We start from the raw sequence: 17,262 nt of genomic DNA, 5'->3' as shown, positions 1-17,262 counted from the left end.
GGCGTCACACTCCGGTCCTGGAGCGCCACTTTTCCATCTCTCCCTACTAAAACACAGTAGTGGGCCTTTTTAGCTTGTCATCATGACTCTGGTACACTGCCCCTCAGTGGCCAAGTCTGGCACACCAAAAAGAACGGCTGTGGTGACCCAAAAGGGAGAGACATTCACCAGGAACCTGCAGCTTAATGGAATGGGAAGGAGGTGTCATGTGTGTGGGTCCAAAAGGATGGTAAATTTGAAATAGTTGGAGAGTAGCTTGCAGCTTGTTTTGAAACAATTAGTTTTGTTGTGGGGAGTGAAGACATGACTCGCCTTCATCTTTTCCATCTCATTTACTGCATTCCTACACTGCAGTGAATTAATCTTTCCCAAACGGTTGTATTCTTTACATTCTAATGTTCATACAATAAATGGCACAAAATAAGCCTTTTAGCATTCTTTCTTCATTATTTTTTTATGAATTATTAACATTTAAAACACAAAACAAATTCTGTTGAGGATTGAGGGGAATTTAATAATGTCAATGAGGAAAGTTGACGAGTGTTTTTTAAGTTACGAGTGTGGTCACAGAATGAATTAAATTAGTATCACATTACCTGATGTTGTGGCTCACAAACATTTAACAGCTACAGTAGCTTTGTGACCATTAGCATAAGTAGTTTGTTTCCAAAATAAATAATAATGTCAATTATCTACCTGCCTCAAGATTGCTCTTGTTGTGAATTCAAACTGCGATGAATGAGTCTTGGCTGGGAACGTCACTGCACATGTGTCAAAGATCCAGCACTTAAGCGATAACGTTTGCTACAAAGTGATCCGCAGATAACATTTTGCAAACCACATATCAGCTTTAACTGTGCAGTCCCACACTTTTCATTCTATTGTTTATTAGCATCCAATAAAACGCTGACACACCTGTGGAATACAATAGATTGTTTTATTATGGCACACAAAATAGGTATAAACAGCCATTAATTTTGTGCACATCACCATAATCACCAAGGGCGCATGGCATACAAGCAGCGATGTCATGTAATATAACATAATGCATGTTCAGTGCTTCTTTGGAGAGTGTAGAATGTTGTTCAACACAGATACGAGATGCACAAGCTGGAACTAAACCTTTAACTAGAATAGTTAAAACAGTCTAGTAAACAAGGTGGTTGGTTGAGGGCAAACAACAAGGACTTCTGAACATGAATAAAAAGTTATCTTAGATTATTGTCAGATTTTGGTTCATGTGTTGATTAAACACCTGCCCATGTGAATATGACAGAGTGGCAAATTCTGTACATGGAAAAAAAACTCAGTAAATTGCTGGGGGAATGTTGAGATGATAAAAAAAAAACAGTGCTGCTGTACATCCAGAGGGAAACTATTCATTTTACAATCCCTTCATACAGAGCAGATCAGAGGAGAAAGGTTGACTTTGGCCTGTAGTGAGATCAATCTGAGTTCTGCGATCATATGTTCCCATCCTGTTATTATACTATTATAAAGGGTGTCCACAAATTCTGAGTACATTGGGGATTTCACTATTTTATTCATATTATTTTCAAGAAATGAAGATGGCTATTTTGCAAAGCTTATCAAATTATGCAATGAAAATGATGGAAATAATATTGAAAATATTATTCATCAACAATTGAATAGAATTGTTTTGTTTTGTGAAGTATGTGCTTTTTTTTTTGTTAGTTTTTTTTTACCAAGTACCCAGACATTATGGACACCGTGGATCCCCTAAAATTGATATTTAGGATTACATTTTTCACACACCACTGTGTGAATAAGATGCAGTGAAATTAAAGAATAACGGTCAAATGAAAAAGGGGTCATGTCTGCATTTTTGCAAAATTGTACATTGTACAAGCAGCAGATTTTGGTTTCTTTGGGTGAGCAGAAGATCATTTTGTAATAGACACAGCAAACCTTCAACTTGCTGAATACACACAAAAAACTATTTCAGTCAACCAAAACAAATTAAAACTCTTATTTATAAAGCTAATAAGATAAGAGAGTGCTCCCTTGAACACTTTCTATTACAAATGGTGTTTGAAGCAATTCAACATTTTTTTTTAATACTGATCAGGGGTGGAAAATCCAGGTCCAAGAAAGTAAAAACCCTGCCACGCGTTGGCTTTAGCAACAGGTGTTTTTACTCAACATGCAGGCAATCGTGCCTGGTAGCTCTGCGCCTAAATTTTCCACCTCTAAACTTCTGGTCATAATAAAATCTCCCACAATATAGTTGTTTTGTGCGTTTGATATACTGATAATCAAAGTGCAAGGTAAGGAAAATTAGACGAGAAAAGTGCAACACAGCATGATATGAGAATCAATAAGTAAACACCAACCTCGCTTGAGTGACAAATTGACTGACATCTCTGACCGGCGATTACCTGAACAAAAGGCATTCTAAAGGAAGATTGCGCAACCTCTGTTAACTGTCCTTCTTGGACCCACTCTCAGGTTCATCAAGTGGATTTTAGTGAGAAAAATCAAATTACTGTTGAGTCTGTTCCAACATCACATCCAGATTGTCGTAAATCTCCTTCAGTAGCAACAGAGCAGTATCCTCGGATTCCCTGAAAGACGAAAAGTAAAAAAGAAAAGTCTTACGGGAAAAAGTAAGGAATTAAAGGACAGTTTAAACAAGTGGCTCCTCTGAATATAAAGGTATGACTTACCAATAGCAAAGGTGAGACTGAATGGCAAACAAATATTCATTGAAGCTCTCTATGGGTTTTTCCTGAAGCACATAGTCGATCCGTCGCCCGCCATTCAACATTCCCACTTTGATTTTTGCTTGATCTGCCTGCTGCGGCTGCTCTGTCGATTCTGTCGATTCCACGTCCACATGCTCGCCTGCAGGGACAAGAGAAAAAATGTATAAGACGTCTGCTTGAGGACTAACCTTTTGGTGACAAGAAAAAGGTACTGGAATCTGTTAAAAAAAAAAGTCAGCTTAAATTCTTAATAGTGTAAAAAGTCAGTGAGTATGTGATGGCTAATGTGATCTGACCGTCTGGTGTCAAAACTTCAAGAAAGGTTGTGCTTTTCCAGCCCACATATGTACAGTACCGTATGTTTGATAGCTGAGGACTCTGGATTGTTTGTTTTATATTGTATCAATTCTGCCAAAGATGTTTGAATGTGGCAGGAAAAAAAGAGTAACATGGATATAGAATAATTCATCAATCATCAGAAAAAGTACGCCAATCAAAAGCTCTGACATACATTTACAAGCTGAATTCCAATATTTGTTCCATGAAATTGAATTAATTTATTCCCAACAAGCAATTATCATGATTTCAGAGTGTTTCACTTGGCTGCAATGCTTCCACAAGTGTATGTTGATGTTTGACTTTTGTGTCCAATCAGGTTTCACCTTCTATGTGTGAAAATAACCTGCCCAGGGCCATAATTAGTTGTACTGGCTGATGCAATTTAAACTATGGTAGCAATCCATCTGTTTTCTTAACCAATCAGATTTCAAATTGTGTCCTCACAAAGCCAAAGACTCAGCCATCAATGGAATCAGCATTTCCCATCCTCTGATAGCTTGGTTGATCAGAACAAAACTTCCATCCATCCATCCATTCCAGCCAAATCAAAGCAAAGTTAAGTCCACCTGAAGCCATGTGTACCACATTAATACCACCAGAGCATGAATGTGTGAGTGCATGAACAATATATCCACTGTGAAGCATCTTTGAGTGTCCAAACAAAGCATTATATAAAACTGATGCATTCTTATTATTATTAATTAATGCATTTAATTATCAGCACCGCCGCTGAGTATGGTGTCTTATATTTATATAATTAGAATGCCTAACCCGCCACTGACAATAGGACACCCATAAACACATGCAGAGGGAGCTGCACATCTGCAGTCCTGAACTATTTAGCTAATTACAGTGTTGCAGAATTTCTTCACTGCAGTGTTTAAACAATGCAACAATAGGTAACAATGCAGTCAGGCATAAGTTAGGAGTAGCAGCTGTCACCCTGGTTGACTTGGAAAGTGTTTCAAGTCAACATCAAGAAACCTTTATCAACTCTCCAGGCAATGCTCTAAATAACAACTGTCTTGCATGTACAACAGATGCTCACTACCAATATATACTAATAAAAAAACTAAAATTAAGTTTGAAGACATCTCTCTGAGGAAAGAGAACGGGAAGGTGTTTGCTATGAGGTTACTGTCACTCAACGGCTATTTAGAGCTATTGCAAGAATTCATAAAGCCTTGTTATATGTACAGTGCGTTGTTGACTTGAGGCTCGTGGTTGTCAATCAGCAATATTATAAATTATTATAAGAAGTATTTGTTTTGCCATTATCAATGTCCTTTTGTGGTGGACAGTTTCTCATTATTTTGCCGGCTTTCACTAATTGTAAAATATTTTAAAGTAAATACAGTAGTATAACTCTTTTCATGTTAGCTGTGTGACTGCCCTGGCTTACCTTGGTAGTAATGCCTATGAAGGGCCCTGGGCCACTCCAATATTTTAGTCCAATAGTCACCCCTTTGTTCTTCCCTCTGAGTTGAGCCACAAACTGCAACCAACGCTGAGTTTCACAGTAAAGTGCAAAGGGGTGTGGGAAGCAGGTGTGAGCACCAGACAGAGTTAGAGACAAACAGGCAGGATGTTGACAAGCAGAGCGAGAGGAGCATGAAGACAAGGGGGTTAGACAGACACATGCACACACATACACTACATATTTACAGTACATACCGTATATTTCACAATTTACCAAAAAAAAACAAAAAAAAACTCATAACCTCAAGATACCTTGTGTCTGCTTAAGAGTTCCCTCTGTTGCAGTGTCTCCTTCGTCCACTGGGGGCAGTGCAGCAACAGGTAGCCTGGAAAGTGACTGCCAAGCAGTCTTTAATGATCCCAGTACATTATTTTTCAAATCTATGCTCATGCGGGTCAAGCTGTCCTTCAGTTCTAGAAAATAAAAAAGCATTTCTTTAGGATTCCTAAAGAAAAGGTCATGCCACAATAGTGTTTAATGCAGGGTGTTGCGTGACAAGAATCCATACCCAAGTGCATCCTCTTGCGGCCTTTATGGTGCGGAATTAACATGGGCTCTAGGTCAACATCAGAAATAATCATAGGCTCAATCCGGTAAGCTACAGGATCAAACTGCACGACAAAGGGCAAGACATGAAATGATTTTGCAATTTCATCAGACTAATGGGACATTATTATACCAACTGAGTATTGAACAAAAGTGGGAATGTGTGAATATTTGTTGTTGCGCACCGGGTGATAGATGTTATAAAAGCTCTTGCAGGTTGGGAAGCTGTAGTTGAGATCAATGCGTTTAAGTCCGCGGACAGTAAGGAACATTCCAATGGGGGACCCAAACGCAAAAAAGGTCTGTGGTTGGAATGCCAGCTGTGGATAATCCACGGATACCTGTCGAGAGAAGATTACAGTAGTCTTATCAAACGGCAAAAATTACGAGGGTTCAGACAGTGGTCTTTCTTTGCACATCCTCTAGACAAATTGGGTGCGAGAATGCTGAAATATTTTCATAACATGGAGACAACTGAGAGAGAATGAGCGCATGCAAGGAAGAGAGCTGATCACTCATGCAGGACTGAATGAGAACAGAAAGTAACGGTGAGCCAGGGTTCCACAGTCTGTTACGACCAATAAAGCAATATTGATCATAAGTGACTATACCAGGGGTCACCAAAAGTATTTTAAACAGGGAAGTACTTCTTGGGTACTGATTAATGTCAAGGTTGGACAGCATTCTTATGTGATCACAATATCCAATCGCTGGTGAGTTATTTTTAGAAAAGGCCTGCCTCGTGTTTACTGATACACTCCTTAGGGGCTAGGTGGTGCCAGTGATCATAATATCAGTGACCCCTGGACTATACTGTGTTTGAATGCTACCACTTGAGACAAACCTGTCCCTTGGCTATGTCTCCACTGGTCTGTCCGGGCAAGCAGGCGGGAGAGAAGCAGGAAGGTGATGCATGAAGGCTGGAAGCAAAAATAACCGTTTCCATGCAGGCATGCGTGGTACCTGTCCGATGCCCATGTTGAAATATTCATAATCTACAGCGCTGGTGATGGACTGTGATCTGAGGAACTGGCCCTTTTCGACTGCAGATCCAGAAGATCGGTCACCATTGTCCTCACAGCAGAGAGAACCTTGCCGCACTTGAGCCAGACGCCCTGCTTTGTAATCCTAAGTGAATATTATTAAACACATTGTTTTGTTGTATTCAGTAAGTGATGCCATCATTTAGGCAAAGCATCTAAAACACAGATAAATAAATTGAACTCTGATGAAATACAAATGTAAATGATGTTGGGAAATACAATATAGCAAATCTTGAAAGTATTCGCAACACCTCACTTTTTGTTACAGCCTTATTCATTATCCTTAATGAATAAAAATCCCTTTTCCTCAAAATATCGCACACAAGATCACAAAGTGTCAACATGGAAAATGTTTTTTAAGTTTTGTGAGAATTTATTAAATAAAAAGCCATGAAATCATATAAATAGTGGGCCCCTGCACACTTGCGGTTTGGCACCTACAAATTTACATTTTTGCAGATTTTTTTTCTCAATATTTTTGGGGTTGTTTCATTCCCCCATTATCCTCCGGCCCCAGTCCCGTTTTTTGTGGACACATTATGTTTATCAGCATTTTTTGGAAGAATTTAGGGGTTTAAAAAATAAATCAAATACAATCTCCAACGCAATTCAATAGGCACCAATTATACGCAGATTTTTGTTATTTGCCGGCCAGCTCGGTCCCTACCCCCCGCAAATACAGAGGGTCCATTGTATAAGAACTCACAAGATTTTCTCTGTTCTGTCTCAGTGGGCATTTGATGTCAATTCAACATCAAAATCATTCAATTGATGTCCTATTGATATTGAATTGACATCAGACGCCCACTAGGCTCTTTTGAAATACTCTGGATGCACTGAATCTCATTTGGAGGCAGGGTCTGACCTCTGAAAAACATTTTCTCCTGACATATTTCTGGATCTTCTTCCGGGGTCCAAGAGGAATTCCTATATCTTTGAGATCCTTTTCTTCGCAAAGAGCCTAAAGGAAGATAAACAGTTCATTTTTTAAAGTTTAAGCCATTTAAAGACCATTTACCATTCTTATACGTTTGTGTGTTACCAGTGATTCCAGGTCCAGATTTTCTGCCTTTAATATGGATGAGTATTGCTGCAGGCCCAGCCGGCTGAGGGTCTGCTCAAGTGTATCATGATCCGGTTGACAGGGGACATCAGACAGCACCTTCTGCATAAAATTGTTTTGTTTGGTTTATAACTCTTTTTGGTCCACTTATTGAGAAAACAAGAAATATGAACACGACTATACCTCCTCTCTTGCTGATCCTCCTGAACCAGTTATCTGGTTGGTTAGCAAGTCAAACAGGATCAATGAACCTATTGAAAGAGAGGTAACCGAGAATGTTTTATTGTTTGATGAGACAGTAAAGTTTCTAATGATGTGTTAATGTGTTTCTAACCAAGGCTATGACCCACGACAGAAATTTCCCCCTTGAACTTGGGGTGTCTCTGTTTAAAGAGAGTGTGTAGTCTGCGGATCTCTGAGGCGACTGTGTCTACTATGGTCTGGCAGTAGGTGGGACTGTTATAGAAAAACAAGTCGAGCAGCGTGTCATTGGTGAAATGTCTCAGTCTGCTGATGCTAGGCAGAGTGATCCTATGGATATCCCTGGGAAGAGGAAACAAATCCAATGAGTCCAAATGAATAATGTGGCCACAAAGGAGTGAGAATTGTAATTGTGTGATTATACTTGGTTTGTCTATACACTTACTCATCCACACCAGTGGCATCGCCATGTAAAGCGCTATGCCAGTTCACAGGGAGAAACTCCACTTTGCCAACCTTGCCCTCTAGCTGAGCATTTTTATAATGAGAAGCCAACAAGGACAGTGACACACGACGGAAATCGTTCACTGGAAAGAGAACACAAAACTAAGAATGACAAATACAAAGTACATTTCTGTACAGTGTAGAAACACACAGACAAGAAAAGCATACACCTACCACACTGTATGATGGATCTGAAGCGCAGGTCACATGCAGGACCAATGCCATGGACCATAAACACAAGGTGGTCCACCTTTTCTGGTTCACCTTCAAACAAATAGATTATGAAATCCCAAACTTGGCTTGCGATAGTCATCCATCCATCCATTCATTATCTGAACCTCTTCTCCTCACGAGGGCCGCGAGGGGCGCTGTGGAGCCTATCCCAGCTGTCTGCGGACAGTAGGCGGGGTACACCCTGGACTGGTTCCCAGCCAATCGCAGGGCACATATTGACAAACAACCATTTGCCCTCACACTCACACCTCAGGCAATTTAGAGTGTCCAATCAACCTGTTATGCATGTTTTTGGAATGTGGGAGGAAACCAGAGTACCTGGAGAACATGTAAACTCCACACAGGAAGGCCAGAGCCGGAATCCAACCATAGACCTTTGAACTGTGAGGCCATCATGCTAACCAGTCATACACGGTGGCGCCATTTGCGATATTAAGAAGTTAAAAAAAATAAAAACACAACTATAGGCATATTTTAACATACAGATTTTCTAATGGGGTACTTAATTGTGTCCAGTGTGTGAATACGAACAATATTGTAGAAAAAAAAAAACATACCATCTGGTATTTCTACAGGGATGTTGTTAATACCACGTTTGACTGTTCGAGGACGGGTGTTCTCAGATGGAGAGGTGACCCAGTCTTCCTGAAATCCTATTGGCTGATAATGCATTATCAGCTGAAAAGGGAGCAAAGGAAAATAGGACAACATTTTAAAAAAGAAAAAGAAGGAACAACAATGTAGTTTTGTCATAAACTGTAGGGGCCGGAATCACCTTGGGATTGTGTAAAATGACCGTCTCTCCTGTGGGGAAATCCAGCTTCTTTTTCCACTCATCTAAGGTAACTGCGATCATATAAGCATCCTGTAAAATTGGAACAAGTCAACAATTTCATATTGAGGAACAGGTGGGATGCGAAGGAGCTTCTCTGGTGTCAGACTACCTCCAGACTGATGCTGAAGTCTTCAGGGTACGGCATGAACCTCGTGTCTTTATCGCCCTTGAAGAACCACGTGCAGCGACGAACTTCAGTTGGAGCTTGTTCCCAGTACACGGCATAGCACTTCCTCTCCTTGACATGTACATCATAGCGCTCGCCCTCCACAGCCACCACCACCTCCTCATCACCTCCTACAACCGATTAACGTTATAAATTAGACCAGGGCTGCGTAAAATATGGAGCGCAGGCCGCTTACCATCCACTCCCTTCTTTAATCTTTCCCACCAAGCATTATATTGGTTTTTGCTCAAATTAATTAATCAAATTTTTTATATATGCTGATATGAGTCATTAAATAGTGTGTTCATTGTAAATAATACAATAAAACACATGAGATTTCTTTGTCTCATTATACAGTTTCTTAATTGTCAATAAATAGAAATAATAAAATTAAACCTTAACATCATTTCATTTATTGGATTATTTCAATTTTTTTAACTTTTTTTTGTCTTCACCATATTGAAAAAAAAAATATATATCAAATGTGGCCCCGGAGCACAAACGTTTGCACACTTCTGTGTCCGATGTTACAACCTCAGGAAATGCACACAAGCGTTTAAGACTTGTAAAGCTCTATGAGGAGTTAATCTCCTACAATCTTATTCAGGATTGTTAACTAATATTTTTCTGCTTTTAGAAATTCAACCCACGTTCTGTTGAATATTTGTGTATCAATCTACAGAGAGAAGCAGATCCCACACGTGCACACTCACAAGGAGAGAGGTCAGCGTAAAAGGGCGCACAAACAGTGCTGCACCTGGTAGTGGGGTTGGGTTGGTCCCTTGGTCAAGGGCTCCTGGTCAGAGGCAGACTATCCTCGCTACAACAACTAGTTGCTATTTTACATTTGCCTGCAGCCCAAATCCTTACAGATGAGCCACTGTAACAATGATTCTGAGTTTCTATTAGAAAAATGTCCACCACACTAATAACTGTAGTTGTACAACATTTAAATGTATTGAAATATTACTTAAAACACTGCTTGTATTTTTAATAAAGATGTTTAAGAAGGGGACAATTTGAGAAAATGAATGAATGCATCGGTATGAAATGCCATTTATCTGCTCCTACAGCTTGAACCCTTTTTTTAAAGGGGAAGTCAACCCTAAAAAATCTTGACAATATGTTGTGGAGGAATGGTTAAGCAGTAAAATTCCACCCATTTTTGTCCATTTCAGGGGGCGGCCATTTTGTCACTTACTGTCACTGAAAAAGGCATCACAGCTGCTCAGGGCTCAGATAACGAACAATTATGGCTCAGCTTCAGAAAACAGGTGAGCCATGATTGGTTATTTTCAGTCGACATAAAGTGAGGAGAAAAATGTCCGTCCCTGTGGTGGATTAAAAACGGGTGGATTTTGGTGGTCAACTCATATTCTACAAACGCAATATTAATCAGAATGCTGTATTTAGACTAGCGGAAGCACATATTGTCAAACAAATGTTTGGGTTGACTTCCCCTATAATGAAAAGTTCACTTTGTGCCAAACTGCTTATTGAGAAGTGAGATGAATTGATTCGCTTATATGTCTCAAGTTTGTGCGCGTGGGTCAAAGCAAAAAAAAAAAAATCAATGATGGGTCGTATCTCAAAAACCCAAAAGTATTTCATATATATTACACCACAACGTTAACCATACAAATAAAGAAGAGAGAATTTGTGTTTAAATATGTCAATATTGAATTTTAACTTGTTAGTCATAGTATTTAGGATTTCTGTGAGGCAAATTCCGTTCATGCTTACGTGCATTGTCGGCATTTTCTAATTTTTCTGAGTCTTCTCTGCTAAAAGGCAGCCAGTGTGCATTGTCATCTCTCTGTTTGTAGAAGAACCAGTGGGGCTGCACTTTTTGGTAAGGAGGCGGGACATGCTCCATATCGAGCATCTCAAAGGATGAAGCCGAACCAGGAGAGGCTTCATCCACCGCTGGCAGCAGCTGTAGAAAAACAACAAAAGTGTTGATATGCAAGTTGGGAATTAGAAAAGTCAGAGTTCAGTCTACTTTGTTCCATTAAGCTTCTAAACAAAAGAACCCAAGCCCATACGCCAAAGTACAGAAGGACAGACAGGAAAGGATCGGCCCTCCTTTCCACTTGTTCAGCTCGACAAAGATCTATTCTACTCGGCTCTCCGCTCATCCAGCTTTCCCCTCTTTGTCCTGGTGACACAAGTACAGCTTGTAAATAGTCTCACTTCCTTGAATCTTATCCATTTGGAGCCTTCCACTGCTTGACACACAATCATACAATTGCCAAATCAGGAGGGTGTTGACGTTTACAGAAAAATGATTAATAATGTGGACTAGATTACGTCTTTCCTAAGAGCCATTGAAGGTGTATGCAATACCCTGTCACCAAATGTTGACCCTATGTGAAACCACAAAGAGGAACAGTATGTGACTTCCATGTATAGCCTAACTATTTCTTTCCCAACACACAAGGGCAGTGTCTTCATTTTGCCATGCTGTCGCTCAGTGGCTCAAGAATGTAGCAGCTATTTCTGTCCATTAGTACAGGAGCACAAACCAACTCTCACACTAAATAAGAATTACTGAGGCCTGAGATTGATGGACCCTTGAGTGGTGTGAATTGTGACAATGCTGAGTCAATAGACTATTTCAGTCCTGCCTGGCAGAGTCTTGGAGTTGCGCAAGATGTCAGGAGTTGTTGCAGAGAGGCACATTGTTACTTTAATCAAATGCTCAGCACTTGGTTAATCGATCAATCAAATTTTTTTTATAGAGCACTTTTCATACACAAAATGCAGCTCAAAGTGCTGTACAATAAAAACATCCAAATTACAACAAAAAACTAAAACCCATTCCACCCACTCAACATAAACACAAGACACATCCACATACACGCCTGAACTCGCATACACACAGAACACTCGCATTTACACAACTTAATAAACCATCTTAGTAGAAAGACATGGCAAGGCACAGAGAAACCATATGAGAAAATGTACCCAGGGTAGGTCATCCGCGCTGAGAGGGATGACGGCCCACGGCCACAGGGAGCTCCGCCAACACACAGACCCCTGGCCCAGACTGACCGGGGTAGACCCTACACATAGTGCAGAGGGCCCCGGTCCGCCGGGCCTAAGGAGCCTCCGGGATGAAGCCCCCTGTGAGAAGGCCAGCCACACCTCACAGCGCGGAGGCCCCCCTTGAGGAAACACTGGAGCTAAAATATATAAAAGAAAATGATAATGCTAAAAGAAAAAGAAGCCAAAAATTAAAAGACAATAATATAAAACGACGGAGCTAAAATATATAAGAAAAATGATGATACTAAAAGACAAAGAAGCTAAAAAAATTAAAAACAATGATATTAGATAAAATGACAGTCCTGAATTAAAAGACTAAGATAAATTATTTAAAAGCCAAACTAAAAAGGTGAGTCTTGAGCCTCCTTTTAAAAATATCAACAGTCTCTGCGGACCTGATGTCCTCGTTAAGGCATTTAAAAACGAATAGAAGCACCTTAAAATCAATCCTGAAACACACGGGGAGCCAATGCAGCGATTTTAAAACTGTTGTAATATGTGCCCGCCCTCTGGTCCTCGTCAGCACCCGTGCGGCTGAATTCTGAAGTAGTTGTAGACTAGAAATACTCTTTTTTGGGAAGACCAGAGAGCAGGGCATTACGGCAGGAAATAAAAGCATGCATCAGCACCTCCGTGTTAGCCTGAGAGAGAAACAGGCGGACTCTGGCTATATTCTTAAGGTGATAAAAACCAATCTTGGTTACATTTTTAATATGAGGAATAAAACTGAGCTCAGAGTCAAAAATGACGTCCAGGTTCTTCACAAATTGTGATGATTTATAATCTTGTAGTTTTGGTAAACGTTTTTCTCTCTGACCTTCAGGACAGATAACTAAAACCTCAGTTTTGTCCTGATTGAGCTGTAGGAAATTCTCTGCCATCCATGACTTAATATCTAAAATGCAATTTAAAAGGGTATTGATAGGCTTTGTGTCATCCGGAGACACGGCAATATACAGCTGTGAGTCATCAGCGTAGCTGTGGAAGCTGATGCCGTGTCTCCTAATGACATTCCCAAGAGGAAGCATGTACAGATTAAGAAGTATTGGGCCTAAAATGGAACCTTGGGGAACCCCACATTTAATTTCATGGGTTTTGGGGGAACAGGTATCCATACTTACAAAGAAACATCTGTCTGTGAGATAGGAATAAAACCAGTTAAAAGCAGTACCAGAGATGCCCACTAGGTTTTTAAGTCTATTTAATAAAATGTGGTGATCTACTGTGTCAAACGCGGCACTTAAATCCAGTAGCACCAAAACTGTGAGTTTTTTTGCATCAGCAAAACACCTGAAATCATTTAAAATCCTTAAAAGAGCTGTCTCTGTACTGTGGTTCATTCTAAAACCATATTGAAATTTCTCTAAAACATTACTTGTATTTAAAAAATAATTTAACTGTAGAAAAACAACTTTTTCTAAAATCTTACCTAAAAACGGTAAATTGGATACTGGTCTGTAATTATTTAAAACACTGGGGTCTGAATTGCTCTTCTTCAGAAGGGGCTTCACCACCGCCGTTTTAAACGCAGTGGGAAAGACACCCGTCTGAAGAGAGAAATTAACTATATTAAAAATCCGTTCCTCAAAAAATCCATAAAAAGCTTTTAAAAGTGATGTGGGAATTGGGTCTAAAAGGCAGGTTGTTTGATTTACCTGGGAGAAAACTCGACCAAGTGTCCTTGCATCAACCAGGGCAAAACTTTCCAGTGTTTCCTCTGGTAAAAATGACTGTCCAGCATTAATAGAAGTTACATTTTGATGAGCTAAAAGACTGGATCTTATGTCATCGATTTTACTTCTGAAGTGGTCTGCAAAGTCCTCACAGAGAGCGTCTGTCGCTGTCTGTGAGGATTTTTTAATATCAGAGCTGGTTAAAAGATCGAAGGTGGAGAAGAGATGCCTACGGTTGTTTTTATTAATTGTAATGAGATTTGAGAAGTAAGACATTCTTGCCAGTTTGGTTAAGCTTTACTCAGTGATCTGAAGCGAAAGCAAGGGAGGGGGGCATACCCCTGCTGGTGGGTTTCTTCACTAATTTGCATTTCACTAATTATTGTTGACAAACAGTGGCTTGTGAAAGAATTTGGCCTCCTTGAACTTTTTTTTTTTAACCTTTTGACACTGTTCAGATTTCAAAGATATAAAATTGGAATTATTCATGATGAATCAACACCAAGTGGGAAACACGAATGAAATGGAATGAAATTCATATGAGTTTTATTTAGCTTTTTTTTGTTTGTTTTAGAAATGAAAAAGTAAAAATGCAGACAACTCACACTAAACGTTCCCCAATCCAATGATTTGGGAATGAACCAATGTGGCCTGAAATGACTTGTGATAAAGAGAGTCCACCTGTGTGTTATAAATGCACCAGCACACCTGAGGTCTCTTAACATAATAATGGGGAGCAAACAGCATCATGAAGACCAAGGAATACACCAGGCAGGTGTGGGATAAAGTTGTGGAGAACTTTAAAGCAAGAATAGCCTTTCTCTTATTGTCAGAGTGTGCGCGAGGAGAGTAATAGCTGAGAGTTATCTTCGCGGCTCCCTTTCATGGCCTCAGTGCATCGCAGGTCTTTGAAAAGTATTCATCAAAAAATAAAAATGAAAAAATACAGCCATATCGGCAGCCATATTTCCAGAGAGATGTATTGTTTCAAAGAGATGAGTTGACACAGGGGCTTTGTACACACCCATGGGTACTCATAAAAGCCACGTGATTTGTTCCTGGAGCGCGATCGACCAATGAGAGAACTAGTGGATTTATCTAGAGAGCTGATTAACTGCGCATCATCGCAGCCTCACCCAGCCTCTTCTCTTGTTACATCTCATCCACCTTAAAACACAAACGGCACTTTTAAACAACGCAATGTTCGAAAATTCATAACGATATTCAAACGGGCCGTTCAGTCAGTCAGAGTCGAGCCGGATAAGCGGATAGTAAACAGCTGTGAGCGCAGCGCGCTCAACCACCTGATAAGTACGACTCGCTCAGCACAACAAGGACGACGAAACATCAGCAAATAAATTGTTAAGGTGTTTGTAAAAGTTTGTTTTAAAACAGCTTACTTTAACTAGAATTCCAAGTTGCTTTTTATCAAAAGGTCCTTGTTGATGTTATTGCGCATCCCAAAAGTTAAGCCATGATTACTTCGGGCGACAGTGCTTCTTCTTTGTCGTCTTAAAAGAAGTGAGAAGAGTGAAAAAAAAAACAAGTGTTTAAAAGTACATTCATCCACCAGGATTGTACCTAAGGCTAAAAAGCACCACGGGATTCCAGTTATGGTAAGCCAATTTTAGGATAAAAATTAAAACTCAACTTAGTTATTAGTCAACGTTCCATTGTAATCACATTATTTTCACAGTGTGCAGGTTTGTATTTATTCTGTATTTTGCATTTAAAAGTTAAATCTGTTGTGTAACCAGTATTAAGAAGATTGGGAACCATGTCTGGGCGGCTGTCACAACGGCATAAATGAGGCGTAAATGAGGCGTAAATCCCCCCCCCAAAATAAATATTAAAAATTATAATAATGAAAAGTCAGCCTATGCTTCTCAGTTCTTCAAATTTCACAGGGGGTTCCGCTCCCCATTAACCCAGAAAAACGAGGGATGTTGCTGAGTTAATGTTGCTGATCAAGTTGAATGTATTTATTGATTTTAATAACTTTTCAAGTATCAATGTTCAATTAGGATGTGAAAAAGTCTTTATACTTTAAATTAGGATTTAATTTTTGTTTGAATTTGAGGCAAATGATGCACTTCAAATCTTTTGCTGGACTAAAAAACAATGTTAATTCTTTTTTAAGTTGACTAAATTTATTTGTTTCTTTTTTGTCTTCTTTAATGTTAATATGATAGATTGGTGTGCAGAACTGTACTTATAACAAGTTTCTAGACAAATAATGCTATTTATGAGCATGGAAGAGAGTAAGGAGGCACAACATATTTTATTCTTCCGAGGGAGGGCGTAACAGAAATGTATTGAGGTCCACTGCTGTACACATAAAATGACGTGGTGGTCCGAATCTGGCCCACCACCCTTGAGTTTGATGCCTGTGATAAAAGCTTCAGTCAATCAGTGGATTTAATAAAAAAAAAAGGCTGTTCAGTCACACCAGTGTTGCAAGCGTGACCCTAACCCGCCTGCTCTTATTTACAAGCGTGACCATCCTGAAATCAACACAGCTTTCATGGCAGATTGCATTACAAGAAAGAGCTTTAGTTCCCATATGGCATATGCACTTACCTGGTCCACATGTGTGTTCTCTACAGTCACAGCGTCATCGGGGGTGCTCAGCTGGTCCTCAGGTTTGGCGGACGGGGCAGTCTGCGATAGACCCCCCTGGTCAGCAGAACTAAGGGACATGAGCTCAACCTTATCTCCAGCCCGTGATGTGACCTGGGGGAAGAGGTTGGGCAATATAAACGCCCTCCTATCTGTCAAACTCGACTACGGGAGGTTGCACAAATAAGTGTTCGCCTTGACACGAGTTATCGTTGCATCATCACGAAGCTGGGGTAAAGGACACAAACTATGTAACGGGTGCTAACACTGTAGCTGCAACCTAGCACAGCTGGCCATAGCTGACATATAGCAACATTTAAACCACATTTTAAGTAAGCCGGAGTTGTCCACCATCACAGCTTTGAGGCTGAATGTTTGTTTACATGCTAGCTTGGGAAAGGTTGCGAGACGGAGAGCGAGGTTTACGAGTCTCGCGTTTTGTTTTTTTAAATGTGTATATAATACGTACAACAGGAAAGCTTGGCTTAAACTCACCGACAACCTCCAAAATACTATATGGGGTGACCTCGTGTTTATTATTTTGCGAGCCTCGACTATCCGCGTAAGCCATTAGCCAAGGGCGATCTACTGCCAAATGGTGCTACCTTAAGTTACTCTCGGAAATGTGAAAATACCATGTGAGTTTGAATATTAGCGGTTAGCTGGAAAAAGAAACAAAATCCAAATGTTTCTTGATTGAAATTATTTTCGTTATTAATGTTGATATCAGTGTATTCTACTGTAGAATGCTCCTAGAAGCCCGCAGCACAAATAATGTAACGTGT

At 40.0% G+C, this 17,262-nt stretch overlaps 1 protein-coding gene across 3 annotated transcripts; it reads right to left on the bottom strand.

Annotated features, from left to right (window-relative positions):
* Positions 1-918: 918 nt before the first annotated feature.
* On the bottom strand, positions 919-17,228 carry ddhd2 (DDHD domain containing 2). Of its 3 annotated transcripts, XM_088297129.1 has the most exons (20): positions 16,973-17,228; positions 16,439-16,591; positions 10,881-11,073; positions 9,081-9,268; positions 8,912-9,001; positions 8,694-8,814; positions 8,077-8,166; positions 7,844-7,985; positions 7,532-7,740; positions 7,381-7,448; positions 7,177-7,299; positions 7,000-7,095; positions 6,055-6,219; positions 5,936-5,962; positions 5,277-5,432; positions 5,054-5,156; positions 4,797-4,958; positions 4,468-4,572; positions 2,688-2,865; positions 919-2,585 (listed from the first exon to the last, which is right to left on the bottom strand). In XM_088297129.1, exons 2-20 carry the CDS (start codon positions 16,556-16,558, stop codon positions 2,504-2,506), a joined length of 2,418 nt encoding a protein of 805 aa, XP_088153255.1. In that variant the 5' UTR covers positions 16,559-16,591; positions 16,973-17,228; the 3' UTR covers positions 919-2,503. The 3 variants fall into 3 exon arrangements, with proteins under 3 accessions (XP_088153255.1, XP_088153246.1, XP_088153263.1); XM_088297120.1 differs by lacking the exon at positions 4,468-4,572 and having other exon boundaries at positions 16,973-17,225; XM_088297137.1 differs by lacking the exons at positions 4,468-4,572; positions 5,936-5,962 and having other exon boundaries at positions 16,973-17,223.
* Positions 17,229-17,262: the final 34 nt, after the last annotated feature.

Source organism: Idiotropiscis lumnitzeri, chromosome 1 (genome assembly GCF_059441095.1).
Source record: "Idiotropiscis lumnitzeri isolate Australia: NSW breed Sydney's pygmy pipehorse chromosome 1, RoL_Ilum_1.0, whole genome shotgun sequence".
NCBI lineage: Eukaryota > Metazoa > Chordata > Actinopteri > Syngnathiformes > Syngnathidae > Idiotropiscis > Idiotropiscis lumnitzeri.
Note: the sequence above shows the minus strand (reverse complement) of the source record. Positions and strands in the feature narration are given on the sequence as shown.

What these genes read in the sequence shown, in the direction of transcription:
- ddhd2 (XM_088297129.1), bottom strand. Translation starts at nt 16,558, where the DNA reads ATGTCCCTTAGTTCTGCTGACCAGGGGGGTCTATCGCAGACTGCCCCG. An exon ending in AGAACACACATGTGGACCAG is followed by an intron (nt 11,074 to 16,438) that starts GTAAGTGCATAT and finishes GTTTTTCTACAG; the next exon opens with CTGCTGCCAGCGGTGGATGA. An exon ending in TTTATAACATCTATCACCCG is followed by an intron (nt 5,157 to 5,276) that starts GTGCGCAACAAC and finishes TTTGTCGTGCAG; the next exon opens with TTTGATCCTGTAGCTTACCG.